The sequence below is a fragment of the Cyprinus carpio genome, chromosome A25, assembly GCF_018340385.1.
Source record: "Cyprinus carpio isolate SPL01 chromosome A25, ASM1834038v1, whole genome shotgun sequence".
Taxonomy (NCBI): Eukaryota; Metazoa; Chordata; class Actinopteri; order Cypriniformes; family Cyprinidae; genus Cyprinus; species Cyprinus carpio.
The window spans coordinates 5028011-5046347 of NC_056596.1; the positions used below are offsets into that span (position 1 = coordinate 5028011).

At 34.4% G+C, this 18337-nt stretch overlaps 1 protein-coding gene and 1 pseudogene across 1 annotated transcript; both read right to left on the minus strand.

Annotated features, from left to right (window-relative positions):
• LOC109086698 (tryptophan 5-hydroxylase 1) lies at positions 1 to 6306 on the minus strand. Its single transcript, XM_042715127.1, has 11 exons — positions 6135 to 6306; positions 4007 to 4144; positions 3722 to 3905; positions 3537 to 3637; positions 3388 to 3455; positions 3086 to 3282; positions 2850 to 2985; positions 1073 to 1199; positions 874 to 969; positions 649 to 782; positions 1 to 504 (listed from the first exon to the last, which is right to left on the minus strand). The coding sequence occupies exons 1-11, from the start codon at positions 6228 to 6230 to the stop codon at positions 330 to 332; spliced, it is 1452 nt and encodes a 483-aa protein (XP_042571061.1). The 5' UTR covers positions 6231 to 6306; the 3' UTR covers positions 1 to 329.
• A 95-nt stretch (positions 6307 to 6401) lies between these two features.
• On the minus strand, positions 6402 to 18052 carry LOC109086697 (annotated as a pseudogene).
• Positions 18053 to 18337: the final 285 nt, after the last annotated feature.

Below are 18337 nucleotides of genomic sequence, written 5' to 3' on the forward strand. Positions count from 1 at the left end.
CTAACACACACATACCTAGCCTGATTTTCGCCAAAAACATTCACCTTGCATAAATACCACCTTATCAAGTAGAAATCTCACATAAAATACAAGAACTCCACTTGCAAGCATTTAGCACAGCTTTTGTTGAACCATGTATTTAATCAAACAAGAGTCAAACTAATAATATAAACAGACACAAGGATTGGACTTGGTTTGGTGGGTACATACAGCATGACATATTGTATTGATGCCATATACGATTTGGAAAGTGAAGTACTGTGACAAAACAAGTGCACTGGTGATAAAGTACATTGATGATTTGCTGGGAATTTTTTTTTTTTAGCTTTTCAAACTCCTAGCTGTTTGTTTAGCCTGCTTAGTGCATCTCCAATGATGTCCAACTCATGTCTTAGTTCTTCTACCATGTTGTTGATGCTGGTTGTGTCCTTCAGAACATCTACGCTCTGTGTGTACGGGTTGTAGCGCACCGAGAATGGCCTCTTGATGGTCTTTGCAAACTCCCTAAATTCAGATTAAAATGCAAATTATAGTGCTAAATACTCAGATAATATATGAGAAAAACTTTTTGCATTTTTTATTGTTAATTTTATTAGCATTTAATTCACTGTAAAAAAAAATCTGTTTTGTTTTCTATTGCCCACTCACCTCATTTTGACTTTTGCTTCCTCAAAGGTGTCCGAAACAAAGTAGATATCCTGAAATGTGGTGATGATGCACTCCTGTTTGCATGTCACATTGGGGTCAAAGGGCAAGATCCTGGCATTTCCTGACAATGCATGCTGGAAGAAAAGGAAATAGATCATCTCTATTTATAAGGTGAAAAACATGCCTTATGCATCATCTATAGAGAAAGCTTTTGTGGTTCATTACCTTCAGCTCACTGATGGAGGACAGCAGACCGGCCCCATAAGCTCTCAGTTTCCCTTCCTGCTTACAGAGGCCGAACTCCACAGTGAAGAAATAACACTGAAACATAATATGGAATTGTTAATAAATATGTATTTGTAATATATTCACATCAAAACACTTCTCACCAAAAGGTCAAATGTCAAGGCCGGTTATTACTTACAGTGGCGAGTTTCTGTATAGAGTCATCCGACGCTCCCAGTGACGCGAGACCAATCTCCTGACTGAACTGAGCAAAGCTGGGCTCGGCCAAGAGAGGGACGTGTCCAAGCAGCTCATGACATGTGTCTCTAAAACAGACAGACGTGTTCACATGACCACCTGCTTAGAGTAACAGTTCCTCTAACAGTACAGATCTTTAATTATTGCTAACAAAGATAAAGTCTGTCGCATATCTACTGTAAAAGTTTTTTTAATTAAGGTGAAATAAACTTCATTTGACTATATATATATATATATATAGTGTGTGTGTGTGTGTGTGTGTGTATATAAATTATCAATAATATACATATATACATATATACATATATATATATATATATATATATATATATATATATATATATATATATATATAAGTGCTGTCAAATGATTAATCATGATTAATCACATCCAAAATAAAAGTTTTGTTTACATAATATATGTGTGTATACTGTGTATATTTATTATGTATATATAAATACACACATGCATGTATACATTTAAGAAGAATATGTTATGTTTATATATTAAATATATTTATATATAATATAAAATATAAGAATATAAATATATAAATGTATATACATGTAAATATTTTCTAAATATATAATTTATGTGTGTGTATTCATATATACATAATAAATATACCCTGTACACATACATATATTATGTAAACAAAACTTTTATTTTGGATGTGATTAATCGTGATTAATCATTTGACAGCCCTAATATGTGTGTGTGAGGGGGAAGTCGTGGCCTAATGGTTAGAGAGTCGGACTCCCAATCGAAGGGTTGTGAGTTTGAGTCTCGGGCCGGCAGGAATTGTGGGTGAGTGGGGGGAGTGCATGTACAGTTCTCTCTCCACCTTCAATACCACGACTGAGGTGCCCTTGAGCAAGGCATCGAACCCCCAACTGCTCCCCGGGCGCTGCAGCATAAAATGGCTGCCCACTGCTCCGGGTGTGTGTTCACAGTGTGTGTGTGTGTTCACTGCTCTGTGTGTGGGCACTTCGGATGGGTTAAATGCAGAGCACTAATTCTGAGTATGGGTCACCATACTTGGCTGAATGTCACGTCACTATATATATATATATATATATATATATATATATATATATATATATATATATATATGCATATGTGTATATATAATTAATTATAATATACATATATTTTCTCTTTTGTGAAATTATTATTTAAAGATATATATATATAACACCTAATTATAATATAAAACCTTTTCTAACTTTATTTATTGGATTATTCTGAAATATAAAAACATTTAATATAAAAATTATTTTCTATAGATGTAAATAAATACAAAATATGTCATAATGTCATATGTCAAATAAATAAATAATATGCAAATATATAAACAATATTTATATATAAATATATAAATATGAATAGAACAAACAATGTGTATAACTATAATAATATATTATATATTAAATGAATTATTTTTATAATAAATAATGGATAGATAAAATGTAGATAACTGTAATTAATTTTTTGTGTATTATATATAAAAATACAAAATAGAACAAATAATGTGTATATTATATAAAAATTATTTATTTTACACACACATTTAATATAAAATATTTACAAATATTTATATAATGTGTATATATATTTATTTTAGATATGATTATATATATATATATATATATAGTACATTTATTAGAGTGACAGTCATTCCATCAAGTTTGCTAATATTTGATTGTTTCTGTACTCACGGCTCAGGTGTGTAGAGGGGGTCTGAGCTGTGTCGGACATACTGAGTGCAGTGAAACACACGGAAGGCCAGACCTGCCAGGAAGTCTCGTGGGGAGAGATACCCAGCCACAGGCCTGATGGTGAAGCCGGTGCGCTCTGAAACAGTTAATAAAACAATGTTATAGAGAAAGTCTATGAATAGTCTATAAATCCTGAACAAACCAACATTTGATGAACCGACGTCGTTTTTTCTTACCTTTAAGGAAGCGCGAGACGTCCTCCAGCTGTGGGATGTTGTCCTCGCGGACGTCACAGTGTTTGGTGAGCAAGGGCAGGTTCTTCAGGTACTCTCGGCAGGCATGCGAGGGGTAGAGTTTATTCAGCTCCCTGAACACCACTCCCCATGTTTTCACCTCTTCCTCTGTAAACTCTATACGGGGAATGGGATCTCCACTGATGGATGAGACAAAACTTAATTAGACTTAAACATTAGTATGTTATATTAAATGTATATTACTTTTACGTTAAAGTATGTTTAAAAAGTTACTAAAAACTCACTGTTTGTAGCTCATAGCCAAGTCTGCGAAATATTTTCTCCTTTTGCGATAGACATTGTCCTTGAATCCCTGTTGTAACAGAAACAGTACAGTGAGCAACATGATGACATCATACTGATGAGGTAATCGAGATTAAATGTCGCCACTTACTGGATGATCCGCATCCAAATCAGATCCATACATCAGCACACGGTTCGCACATTTATCCAGATCTGAAATCTTCTTCGGGAACCACGGCACATTCTCCATCTCTGCAGAAAAAAACACAACAGTCAAATATTGAGTATTTGTATAGTAATTTCAAAAATCACATTGATCTGATAATATTCATGTACCGCTTTCTTCAGGCAGACGGTTGTCAGGTGCCTCCATTTCGAGCACATTCACGTGTTTCCTCAGCAGCTGAATGATCTCATGCAGTTGCTCGCGGTTGCTGTCGCAGTCTACGAAGATCTCGAACTCAGAGTTGCGCCTTTTGGATTTTCTGGACTCGATGTGCACAAGGTTGACGTGGTTTTCCTGTTGATTTATATATTAAGGTTAATTTTCTCCTTTTTAAATCAAATAAAGGAATATTTAAACGTGCAAGAAAACCCCAATGAAATCAGTCTGCCCTTCACCTGGAAAAGTTTTAGTGCCTTGACAAGCCCACCGACTTCATTCTTCAAAGAGAACACAAGAGCAGCCCGGCCCCTCTCTGTAGACGCGGTTTTGTTGTCTTTATTTTCCTCAATCTTTGGAAAAGCAGATTTGTTCATCTGTAAAACACAGGCACAGAACATAAATAAATGCCAGACTGATTTGATGACCTGAATTTATGGATCAGATCAGGTAGAATTAGGTAATTAGAGGTCACCAAAATCATTTGTAAAGCTGAAAATTTATAGAGAGGGGTTTTTTTCTCTTCATTTATTTCTTTACATGACTTGATGTGTGTACCATCAACAACATCAGCCCTCTTGAAATCCAGCCCTAAGTCATGTGCTCATGGCTTGTCAATCAGATCATGTTGATTATTAAAGAGTGCAGTAAACAACACTTAATCACTTAAGGCCACACATACAACTTTCTTTTTACTTGTTGGAACTTTAAGATCGTTTTATAAAACAACATTAAAATTAATATATATTATTTAATAATAAAATAATTATATATATATATATATATATATTATGTATAGATATATTATATATATATAAATACATCTAAATGTAAATACATCTTACATGTATCATAACATTATTTATGTATTTGTCATTGATGTACCTTTGAGTCTGTATAAATACATCTAAATGTAAATACATCTTACATGTAAACAAATAAATATACATAATAGTTTTTGTGAATTTATTATAGTGATAGCCATACTATCATAATTTATAGGCCCTGCATGTATTTATATTATAACTTGATAACTTGTCAAAATAAATTCTGTCATTTCTGCTAATTTTTATGAGTTTCATTAGAAGAGAAATTCAAAGTGGTCAAAAACTGCAATAAACTTCACTGGGGGATGCCATAATCTTAAACTACAACAATCTCCAGTTGCGAACAGGTCATCCGATTAAAGGTGCTGGTTCCTGCGTCAGTTCAGAACCGCGGACAGCGACACTCATCATGACCTGCTTAACATAAGCGCCAGCAGAGAGACGCTCCACGAGCCCTGTCCCAAGGTTGCAGACGTGGGATTAGGTTCAAGAAATCACACCGATAATTATGATTAGTGATATAAAAAAATATATATCATGTATATGAAGTACATGCATCCATATGCATTTAAAAATATGTATTATTTTAATATAATTTAATTGCTTTTGCATCCTTCAAAATATACTGACTATTAGAGAATGACCATCAGCTTCTTCACCAGTAACTCCAAAAATGCCAAAAGTTCTTTAATAATCTTAAAACAAATAATTAGCATGAAATATTATTAAATAAATAAATAATAAATTGATTAATTATAATAAAATTAATATTCTTCAAATAAACATGCGTTCCTTTTTATTTAATTAAGCCATTTAGAAACTATTAATATAATTTACTAACTACAAAATAGTAGCTTTAACTGACCCTCAAACAACGCTTGTTGTCTACTGACCATGTTTCTTTTATCGCGCATGTGGGAGAGTAATCGTCCCTGTCCTCGTCTTCCCGACAGCAGGATTCCCGACAGCATTAGTGAGCTGGCCGTGGCAAGGTTCAGAGTACTGTGATTCACTGTCTCGGTTTAACATAGACGGGCCAGTGTCTGTCGTCTTAAAACAATCTTATTTGGAGAGCGAGGAAGCCTATTATTAGCGCCCTCTTGTTTTAATCTAACACTGGGATTAGGCTGCAATTAATCACTCTTCCACGCACATCTCTGTTAAGTGTACTTAATTTGATGCATCTTTAGATTTGGTGCGAGGAGGATTGGAACATCTTATTGCTAACGGTGTCAAGCATGGATGTGTTATGGGTAAAACTGAATGGAGAGCTTTTATGTGCACCACGGTATCTGTCAACTTCAGTTTCCTCTACATTTGTCATTTCAGAAATCTGTGCTTCCTGGAAATCTGGCATTATGAACCTTATAACATTGGGGTTTTTTGCATAGAAACAGTAGTTCTATGTGACTCCACCAGTTGAAAACTTAAATTCTCACCTGAGAAATTATAAGAGATAATATAATCATGAAATGTATGCAAATTGACCAAATGAGTAAAAAAAGTGTGTCTTTTGAAATGATGGAGAAAAAGCACTTACCTCATTGTTAAGTTGCTTCTCTTCCAATGTCAGACCAAGGTTCATGGAGTCAAAAGATCTTCCTCTGCGCGGTCCCTCGCTTTTACTTGAGTACATGCTGATGTTTCTTATTATTAAAATGAGTTTGTCAGTCTTTTAGCAGTATGTGCTACAGTTGTTGTAATACAATGAGACTGTGCGCTTTGCTATTTATGAGGTCCTGAAGAGGGGGAGGAGGGGTGGCGAGTTAATCTTCTTCCTGACAGCAAATGGAAAATGAGCAGCTTCTCACGTCATGGGGATATTATGAGAGGCATACCTTTTCATATTCTCTTTGACGTTCTGCACACAGAAGGTGTATGTGAGGAGAGCCATGTCACTGGCAGGAGTTAGGAACAATAACGTCCACGGGACACCAAAAAGTATTTCCTGAAATCTCTCATATCTGTCTGCACATGAAAAACCAAATGTTAAATATATATTTGCAAATAATTTTTAATTAACATTAAACTATTTAATAAATATTCTAAAAATGGGAATTATTATAGTTTTAAAAAATACAACAGTCAACATGCATTTCACCATGATAAAAGTCAACATGCATGTCACCATGATAAAATAATAAAATGGTTTTATTTAGAAAGAATATTGTAGAAAAATTAGCAATAGTAATTTTATGTACAAATAAAACTAAACAATTTGTGACTCTTTTCATGGTGTTATGTACATTATTGTTTAACTGATTAAATTCTATTAAGCGGGGTTGGTTAATATTTTTGTGGAAACAGTATTTTCAGGATTCTTTGAAGAATATTTTTAGTTTGAAGTTGTTGTTTTTTTTGTTGCAACAATGTAAATGTATTTACTTGCACTTTATTTAATGCATCCTTGCCATATAAAACTATTAACTACTAAAAAAAGAAAAAAAAAATCACTTTTGAACATTTTAAATGCAATTGAAATGCATGCTGAAAAGCCAATTAAATAACTTAGCCTTCTTTTTTACTATATTGCAAGCAATTAAACAGTTGCAAAGAGCTTAAATGCAGTGGGGCGTAGAACTGACGTTGGTGAAAGAAGCATATGACCCCATTTATGATTATATGGGTCAGGTATATTCCAGACTTAACATGGAGAAAGTGTTGATAGCTGTGTTTTTTAAGAGGATTTACTCTGATTCCTTGAATGAGTCTTAAAGGTGTGCGTCTGACGTCAGTCCCAGGACTCCACTTAGGGGGATCTTGGCCTACAGGATGTTTTCTTTCTCTTCGTCCCACTTCAGTGTCATGTGAGCCTTGTCCCACATTCAGGGTTCACGGTTAAATTACAGTAAAAGCCCTCAAGAGGATGATCTCTCTGTCCGGGCGGGCACCCTTGAAGCGTTAGATTGAGGTGTCTTAGGCCAGCAGATTTCATTAAGTTTGATGGGTGGATCGTATTCTACTCTACTTAATACCAGTTTACCTGTGTGTGGAATTGTGCACTTTTTTTTAGGACCCAGAAGGACTTGAGGTTTAAACTTCCCATCCTTCCTTTTGGGGTTTGGGTCACATGTGGCTGACACACCTCAGGTGGACTGAAGGACGAGGTTCCCGTGACAGGATCACATGCTTTACACAAGCCTGAGATAGAAGCAGGGGTGAGCAACTTCTGAATTTAAGGAGGCGTGGAAAACATGAATGAAGGAGCGTGATTCATATACTGTAGTTCTGTGACTCATATAGACTCTTGTGTGTGTGTGTATATATATTATACAGTGTATATACATTATACAGTAAATATATATATAAAAATTTGCAGGTGCCACACGGTGTTTACCAACTTGCAGCACAAGACAAAACCTTTATGCTTAAATGAAACACTGGAAGTCTAGTGTGACTACAGGCTAAAAATAATTATGACACAAATCATCATCTAAATCTAGAAGCTGTGATGTCTTACACGTGTCAGAGTTTGGGGTAGGTGGGCAGTGTGTAAACTGAGGAAAACCCACCTGGCGGAAGGCAAACAAACTCCTATCAACAGCACAGGCGTTTGGACGGGGTGTGTGGGGAGGAGGCTGAGGACTGCTGCTAGATCAAAGCCTGAGCTCCAGGGATCTGGAGACGACACGGATGCTGTGCTGTCATGACTGATGGGTGCAGTGTCAAAGTCCCATGAGCCTTTCAAGAGTCTGTTTGCATTGACATTACGGCAGACGTGATGACAATCAAGCTGTGAGAGTCAGAAAAGTGAACATTAGGTAACATAAAAGGGAAACTTTGTAGCCTACTGTATACTTGTTAAATTTATACAAACCATATAACCCTGATAGGTGACTGAAACATAACAACTGTACTGAGAGCTCTAGTGAGTTTCAACTGGTTCGTAGTTATGTGTATGCAGCCGATAGTTTTAAAGATCAGTGCTGAAGATGTTTTTTCTTGTCTTGATAGTTTGGAGTAGATTAGTTAGATGAAGTGAACTGATGTTAGAAATTGATATTTAAACATGATGAGTCAGTCTCTCTCTCTACACAAAGCGAGCTCAGTGTTAATTAAAGGAAGGGTTGGCTTACATTATGCAGCCTCTGGTTCCTTTGTGCTGTTTGTTCTGAAGAGGCTCTTAGCTGCAGCGAATGCTCATCGGTACATACTCATCTCATTACAGCTCACTCACAACCACGAGACAGCTAGAAAAATTGTATTCCTTACAATCATTAGTCAATTAAAAATAGATTATGTATAAATATATAATTAAAAAATATAAAAATATTATAATACAATAATGATGAACTACATTAAAAACAAAAATCATATAATAAAAAAAAAATTATATTAAATATAAAAAATTATATTATATATTATATATTATATTAGATATCCTTTTTTCTTCTTTTTTTTAAGACCAGGAAATGTTTTTAACAGATTTTGCTGTATCCATTTTAATATCACATTAAATTTTGTGCTAGGCTCCATCTTCCATGTCACAATAAACATTCAAATAAGCTAAAATTGGACTAGTTATGCATTTACAAGCAGGTTTGCCAAAAAATTACTGGCATTCCTTGAAGAGGCAGAACATCACAATCCATTTTGTATAGACAAAACCGCTGTGTGAGAGAGCGCAACTAGAGACAAGGGAAAATGTCAGTGTGTTTCCTTTTAGCAGGTGGCACAGAGAACATGCCCATCCTAGACAGACCCCTCACTGATAACCTGGCCCAGTTCTGTTCATTTCAATCAAGGAAATTTACTCAAACGCACACACACAGGATGATAAATGAGCTTGGTGATCTGCCCTAATCTCAGTTGTGATATAACTCCACAAAGTGCACAAGAAGACACACAGTAAACCACTTACACACAAACACATTACTGGAGCAGCAAAGTTTTTCACTCAAAAAAAAAAAAAGAAAAAGAAAAAGTAAAAGTCTAGGCTTGACTGCTGCAGTAGTATATAAAAGTAGCTTCCTGTCTAATTCTGTTCTCACAGATCTAGATTCTACCATGAACTGGATGCATGGCATCTGCTGTACGCAGAAATCTGCTTTGCATTATAAATGAGTTCATCAGGCATGAACAATAGCAACATGAGTTTGAATTGTGAAACAGGAATATTCAGGTCATAAATGCATTTGCATAAACATACACTTTGCATTATGAGCAAACTTTTTACTGGAAGTGAGTCACTTAATGTCACACTATCAAAAAAAAAAAAGTGCATACAAAAGCAAAGTTTTTTTATGTACACTGACTCATTTTGTGTCATTGTTATTGGAAGATTGTCATTTTAGGAGCTCCATCTCTGACAGAACAAACACAAAACATATGCTAACAGCCGGTCAGCAGAAAACACTCCACTGCTATATGAGCAGATTCACTAGGAATCGGTCATTTAAATGGCTGTCAGGTTCGTGCTGAGAAATCAATACGTTCTGACATTTCAAAGCCCGGGAGGGTTGCAAGTTTACTGGACCCTGTTTCCATTCATGCAGACGGACTGTCATTACTGATAGACATCAAAATGTTCCTGAAGGCTTCCTAACACTTCCTTCTTTACACATATATCACGTCAGGTACAAGATAAACAAGATTAAAAGCAAACAGAAAGATAGATAGAAAGAAAGAAAGAAAGAAAAAGAAAGAAAGAAAGAAAGAAAGAAAGAAAGAAAGAAAGAAAGAAAGAAAGAAAGAAAGAAAGAAAGGAAAAGGATGTTAAAGCAATTGTTTTCTTAAACATACAAAATGTGTCACTATTTACTCACTCTCATGTTATTCCAAATACATCTATTTCTAACACAAAAAAAAAATAATAAATAAAAAAAAAAACAAAAACAAAAACAAAACAAAACAACAACAACAACAACAACAAAAAAACATGACACTGTTTTTATTTCCTATACAAAAAATAATAATGCATATCTTAGGACTGTTTAAAATTATTTTCAGTGTGACAAATTCATTTCTTAATTTCTTCTCTTTCTCTCCTTCACTCCACACACATATATTAGAGAGAAATGTATAAATACAGATATATTTTATAAATATATATACATAAATGATTTAGATATAATTTCTAAATTAATTGCTTATATATATATATATATATATATATATATATATATATATACACACACACACACACATACATACAGTATGTATAATTCATATAGTAGTAAGTAGTTATTTTTTTATATTTATGTTTATATGTTTTTATATGTATTATTATATATAGCATGACTTTAAAAATATAAAGTGGTATATAATAATAATAAAATGTATATTATAATAATAGTATACTATAAATATAACAAAAATAACAATTTGTTATGTTTTTAAAATTATATTTACCTATGACATGTATCTTACATTCAGGGTGATTTTGTAAAATATGTAATTGAGATTTGCAGTGAATCACACATAGGCTTATAAAGGCATGGAATATAGTATTTGTACTACAATTATGATACTTTTCATTTTGATTTTCAGTCCTTTTTGGAGATTGACAGCTGTGGGCACTATAAACTGTCCTTGTATAGAAAGAAAGGAAAATATTTCTCAAACTTTCAGCTAGTGTTTCAACATCAGGGTGAGTAAATAATGACAGAATTCATCTTTAAACAGTTGGTACACACCATCAAATATGAGATGGCATCAGAGTTATTCTGGGAAATCCAGCATGAACCAAGAGAAGTTTCATTGTGTGCTTGTTGACAGGAGAGATAAACAGCAGCTGAAGGAGGCTGTGATGAGAGGCAGCTTCACGGCCCTTAATGAGCTTCACCGCAGAAGCAGCTGGACGAACGAGTGAAAAAAAGGGACGTACGTGCCAGAGAGCACAATGCAGACGTGTGGTTGCATGTGTCACGTGACTGCTGACTACTCCAAAGACCTCATTCATGTTTAATGACATGCATTGTTGAGTTCCTACCTGATTCAGTTGTCTATTCATCAAATGGAATTTCTGAGGTAATCAATCATAAAGATACCACTGAATTTATATGAACCGTAATGAGGTGGCTACCACTAAATAATGACAATGTTTTTAGTTTTTTTGGGATGTTTTTTGGGGTCATTTAGGCCACACTTAAACCCAAAATAAAACACTGTTTGCATCTGATTTTACCCAGTGTAAATGTGAAAAAAAATTGAGGGGAAGCTAATTTTAACAACCAAATTAATTGGACTGTGAAAAGAGGGAGTTATATACCAGAATGGAGTGATGTGGTTGAAGAACAGGGGTTAAAAAATAAGATGGATTCCTGAAAAGGAATATTCAGATGTACATTTTTGATGAAAGATTAGAAAGAGAAAAGTGTTTTCATTGGAATAATATGAACCAATTTATCAATCACAACTAGACCAGTAGCGTGTATAAGGAAAGTGTAAATAGTGTAAATTTTGACTAAAAAATGTCTTTAAAAAACCCACTTATTATTATTATTATCATCAATGTTGAAAACAGTTGTGCTGCTTAATATATATATATATATATATATATATATATATATATATTGTTTTTTTTTTTAATATTTTTTTCAGGATTCTTTTATCAATAAATCAATAAAAAGTTCAAAAGAATTTGAAATAGAAATCTTTTGTAATATTATAAATGTCTTTAATGTCACTTTTGATCAATTTAATGTGTCCTTGCTGAATTTTTTTTTTTTTTTTCAAAAAAAAAAAAAAAAAAAAACAATTCTTACTGACAACAAATTAATCTAATAGTAGTGTATAAATAATATATTAAATAAAAAATGATCAAACCAAGTAGCATCTGCAAGCAAATTATGCTGACCTTTTCTCAGAATTAACTATTTCAAAATTATTTTGTAATTTAAAACTTTTATTATTATTTATTTATTTATTGCTTATGCATTTCTGCTGTATGCCTTTAAAAATAATAAATAAGATGGCTCAGTTACTGAATGTCAAAGGTTTGGGGTTTGTGTGCATTTAAACCCAAATGTATGACTTTTACTGGCTGTTGCACACATCTAACATAGTAGACTAGAAAGTGGGCGATGTGCATTTTAGGTCATGTTGCATGATCTGGGCATGAGTTGGATGATGACTGACAGCTGCCAATCATATATGTTTACGCTTTCACTTCCAAATGAACAGCAATTCCTCCATCTCAACCAGTCTTCTGTCAACTCGTGTTAGTTGAGCATTCTCTCATACACTCAGTGGTCTGGATCAAACCAACTCAAGCGCTTCCTCAGCTTGAGGTAAGACTGTCAGATCTTCCTCAGGTAGAGCTAAAAACAGACACATGTCAATCAAAAGTTCTTATAAACCTGAGTATCTGGCCTTTTCAGGCCAAGATTCCCTCAAAAACGACAAAAGCCAGCGGCTCAAAATCACGCAAACGTGGTTAAAATTAGCCCCCGTCTGCTTTCTATTCAAGCCAGGTTGAGATCCCAGCTGAGTGTCTGGCCGTGTCTCTCTCAGGTCCTCCTCCTACACACCACATTTCCATAAGAATGCAGCACGCTCTGCATATCAATCCGAACTCTTAATTAAAGAGCTGCTATATTCCTGCTGGCGTCACATATGCGGGAAGTGCGCAGTAGACCCTTTCTCCCCGTTCTGTTGGCCATTTGGAAAGCAAATGAGGGAGGTGATCACAGCCTGGACATGGCACCCACGTTTGCAGGACACCTGATGGGTTTTTGTAGCAGTGAACATCAGTAAACACTCCAAGTGTGCGTAAAAAAAACGTCAGCACATGTTCGCTATAATATGCTGGAAGTTATAGAAATGTGTGTACTCTTTTAATGTTAAGCATAATGGAAAAAAAGAGGAGAAGAATGCACCGCTGTTACATGTTGAGGTACAAGGGTGCCAACAGCAGACACACAGCTTCTCTCTGTCAAATAGCCTTCCTTGACTATAGATGATAACAGATCCTGAAGATTAAAGGGAATTTTCAATAAATTAATCAGTAATATATTTAACATTTGTATGTTTAAATTTAGGAATTTTGAAATATACTTTACATTTTCATAGTATAATATAATACATGAGTTATATGAGTTTCCAGCTGTTCGGCTCTGATGGCATACAGCATTGAACTGCAGGATGCGAATAAGACTTCCTAATAATTCTGAACCTGATATGAATAAACACACATTATGAAACCAAAACGGCAATACAACAGCAAACATTCAACAAACAACACAATGCCTCTCATGAAGCAATGGATTTGATATGCTAAAAGTGTGTTTTGTACTGATATCTGTCTGCAGGCTGGAGTGTTACGCTGACAGTAGGGCGAACGCTGGGCCCAGGAGAGCTTTCTGCTCCTGCAGGATGAGAGGAGGATCGTCCGCTTGACATAAATCCTCACATACGATCTTACACACAAACGTCCACACCGCATGACCACACGTTCCATCTGATACTGTAGACAAGGTAAAAACAAGAAATCAATACAAATGATAAAAATGAATACTTCAAGGACATATTAAATTGATCAACAAAAGGCAATAAAGACATTTTCTAATGTTACAAAAGACTTCTATTTCAACTAAATGATGAAAATAATGCTGAATCTTGAAAACAATTTATCACCATTTCAACAAAAATATTAAGCAGCACAACTGTTTTCAACATTGATAATGAGGAATGTCTTATTAGATCAATCAAATCAGCTTATTAGAATGATTTCTGAAGGATCATGTGACACTGAAGACTGGAGTAATGATATCTGAAAATTCAGCTTTGCATCATAGGAATAAATTATATTAAACAGCAATATTACTGTTTTTACTGTATTTTTGATTAAATAAATGTAGCCTTGGTGAGCATAAGAGACTGAATATCAGAGAAGGAATGCCAATGTGCAGCTAAAGTGAATATGTTATTGCCCCTAACAAAAACTTTAAATATAAATTAATTTTCAGGGTCGTGTGTGTGTGTCTCACCCAGTGCCTGCATGCCCTCTTCTACTGTAGTCAGAAGCTGGAGTGAATGAAGATACACTTCTAAAACAACATTAATCTGATTCAGGTGGAACGTCATATCTTCCTCTAGCTGCAGACAGAAGAATATATTGGTACAGTAAACAACTCAGACAAACAGACGAGCAGAAGGTCACATCACCTTAATTAATGTGTCTCACCTAAGCTGTGTGGCGGCCTCAAGCAGAGAGGACACAATGTCCTGCTGTGTGTCCATATTTGGGTCACTGTTGCTGGGTGGGGTGGACACCCAACTCTTCATCATCTCCTCATCCTCATCAAAGAGCTTATCCACCAGCTCCCCAACCTTAACCACCAAATCCACTGCAGAGAGAGATGCAGAGTATTTGTTGTCCCAATACTTGAGAGGCTCAAATCCATTTTATCTAAACTAGCATTAAAACACATCAAATGTATGTATTTTATGTATGTAAATTTTGTTTTGTCTATTAATATAAAATGTCAATTCATTTGAAATAAAATATATTTTTTTAAATATTAACTGTGATGAATTAAAAATTTTGGGTGGTGAAAATATAACCTTTATTATATATTCTTTTATACATAAAATATTAACATTAAGAATTTCCTAAACGTATTCATTATTCATTAAAGGGATACTCCACCCCAAAATGAAAATGTTGTCATTAATCACTTACCCCCATGTCATTCCAAACCCGTAAAAGCTCTGTTCGTCTTTGGAACACAATTTTTTGATATTTTGGATGAAAACCGGGAGGCCTGTGACTGTCCCATAGACTACCAAGTAAATAACAGTGTCATAGTGCATAAAAGGTATGAAAAAGTGTTCCCGTCACTTTATATAACCCAGATTGCACGTCTGATGGGAGATGGAGTTTTCTGACGACGACTTTAATACCTTTAATGGACCTTGACACTGCTATTTACTTGGCAGTCTATGGGACAGTCACAGGCCTCCCGGATTTCATCCAAAATATCTTAAATTGTGTTCCGAAGATGAACAAAGCTTTTATAGGTTTGGAATGACATGGGGGTAAGTGATTAATGACAATTTTCATTTTGGGGTGGAGTATCACTTTAAGTAATCAAATGTATAAAAACGCTTCATATTCTTCACCGTGTTAATTAATTATACATTTCTTCTTATTAAAGTTACAAAAGTGATTTAGCTGTCACTTTAAGAGCTGTCCAGATCAAATGTACTGTTACACATGTCTTTTCTTTCTCAGCTGTTTGCTTTCATTTAAGACTTAAATTACGGTTTACGAATAAACATTCAAAGAATTTAAATATAAAAAAATAAAGTGTGTGAATTTATATATATATATATATATATATATATATATATATATATATATATAACTATCAATAACTATTTATCTAATAATTAATATTAACTATTAAGCCAACATTTGGTCCCAAACTAGCAAACATTTTTTATAAAGTTCATAAAAATAAATGTAAATAACAATAATGATACGAATTATTATTATTATTGCTAAAAACACACACTGATTTTCAATTAACTTAAGTACTTTTTTAATGTTAACCTATATTATATACTGATATTAACTATTATATATTATTTATATATTAAATATTAACAATAATATATATTAATAATAAAAAGCTAATGTTATTAATTAGTAGTAGTAGTAGTAGTAGTAAATGTGTATTTAATGTTCATTTCTAAAAAGCAAAAATCAAGTTTCAGGCACTTTTTGTGCCTGTTTGTAGAAAGTACCATTAGCAAAATTTTTAAACATCACTGACCATTGGTGGAGCTGGTCATGATGAAACACAGACCACTGCACACCGTCGTCTGCTGCTGTATCCTCTCTAACCACAAAGAGGCAACGTCAGGCTGAGAAACACAGGTTAGCAGGAGCCTGAGGAAGCCACAGTATTGCAAGTCACACAACCACATTCAGTAGAACGCAGCATATATTGCGAAGTTTTCTTCAAATTTTGTAACAGGGCTTTATCAGCACTGACCTGCAAGTTTCCAAGAGCGTAGGTGGATCATTGTCACATCACAGCAGAAGCAAAACAGCACTGAGATCCAGAGAACACGTCAGACATGTTTTCATTTAACAGAGTTAGCAGTATTGTATTTACAAAAATAGTTCAATTATTCTGAAGTGAACAGAAAGGGAGAAAGATGCTACCTGTGTGTCTCTTACCATAGGTCAGAGTTCTGGGTGAGAGATACACATGTGTAATGGAAACAGGCCATATTACCCAGAATTCCAATGCAGATTTCGAGTAACACAAGCTCTGAGCAATTATAAGATGTTACAGACATACAAGCATTATGTAAAGCAGTTACAGTGGTAAAATGACTAACCGTGAGCCGTGGACTACGTGACTTTGCGATCACACCCAGCAAGATACCTGGAGCTTTGAACTCTTGAAAAAAAACAGCCACATCCTAGAGAGAAAACACATGTTATGCATTTATAGCTGGTGGGCATGGAACAGGGTGTTGAATACCGTGTGTTTCAGTTTACCTTATCCATAGCCATGTCCCATACTTTACACAAGTCCTCCTCCAGATCCTCTGTCAGTTCCAATGAAGAACCACTCAGCCCACTTTCTTGATCTGTCACCATCTAGAAGGTAAATAAACTATATATTAAGAAAGAAATGCAGGAATTGCACAGCTTCAGGAAATTGATTAACTGATGACAGACAGACAGACTGATACAGATAGATAGATAGATAGAATTTAATAATAAAAGGGGTCAAATTATATTTAAATGTAATTAAAACACATACAACACATACATCCATTTTATATGTATTTTTTTTTACTTTAGAACAATATTTATATAATTAAGATAAAAATTATAAAGACAATTACAATTAAAAGTGGTCAAATCATATTTAAATGTTATTAAGAATAAAACTTTAAAACATGTATTTTTAGTAAAACACAAATGACATTTATTTAAATATTATATAACGTCTTTCAATGTAACATATATTTATGTAAAAATTAATCAACATAATTAAATCTGACCTGTACTTATTAAAATATATAAAAGAAAAGTGATCATACTACATTTTATTATATTTTAAATGATTAAAAACTTCTTGCTGACAAGAAGTAGGCCTGAAACATGCAGGACAAGATTTTTGGTATATGAACTGAATCTTGCTTGTTATCTGGAGACCAATGATGTGGAAGTCTAGCATGCATGCATGCATATACCTGAATAAGGCGGGTCAGGGTGCAGAAGAGCCAGTGTTTGCTGTACACCGTCTCCCCGATAGTGTCCGCCTCCTCACCGGCCTCAGTCTCATCTTCCTCCGCTGTACTTTTGGAACAATAAAGCATGAGTTGAATGCGGGTCAATTAAGGTTTCTGGGCCTCTATGCGCCCCCTGGAGGAATAATCCTTGTTGTCACTTTAAAACGGTTGTGGTTTTTGTTGTCGAAAGGTTTTCTTTTTCACACTGTGCCTAGATTAACAACTGTGTATGTGCTTTTTTTCTTTATCATTAATTGACTCATGATCAAGAAGCAGTGCAGAATATTTCTTATATTTTTCATTTTAGCGCATAACTGTATTTTCACGTTTAAATGTGGTCTCAGACTTCAGAACCCCACAGTACTATTTGTACAAATTCAAGTTCAACATTTCTGTAGGCCTACATGAAACATTCAGATTTGGTATGGATTGTAGATTATTGTAAACTGCACAAATCCAAGGTTTTGTCCTCAACTCGATGGTCAGATTTGACTCTTTCCCAAGAAGTGAACCGACTTGAATTCAGTATCTAATAAACCATGC

Coding starts and splice junctions, on each gene's coding strand:
- LOC109086698 (XM_042715127.1), bottom strand. CDS start 6,230: ATGTACTCAAGTAAAAGCGAGGGACCGCGCAGAGGAAGATCTTTTGAC. Junction 2,986..3,085: donor CGTCTCGCGCTTCCTTAAAG/GTAAGAAAAAAC, acceptor TAACTGTTTCAG/AGCGCACCGGCTTCACCATC. Junction 1,200..2,849: donor CCCCTCTACACACCTGAGCC/GTGAGTACAGAA, acceptor TGTCTGTTTTAG/AGACACATGTCATGAGCTGC.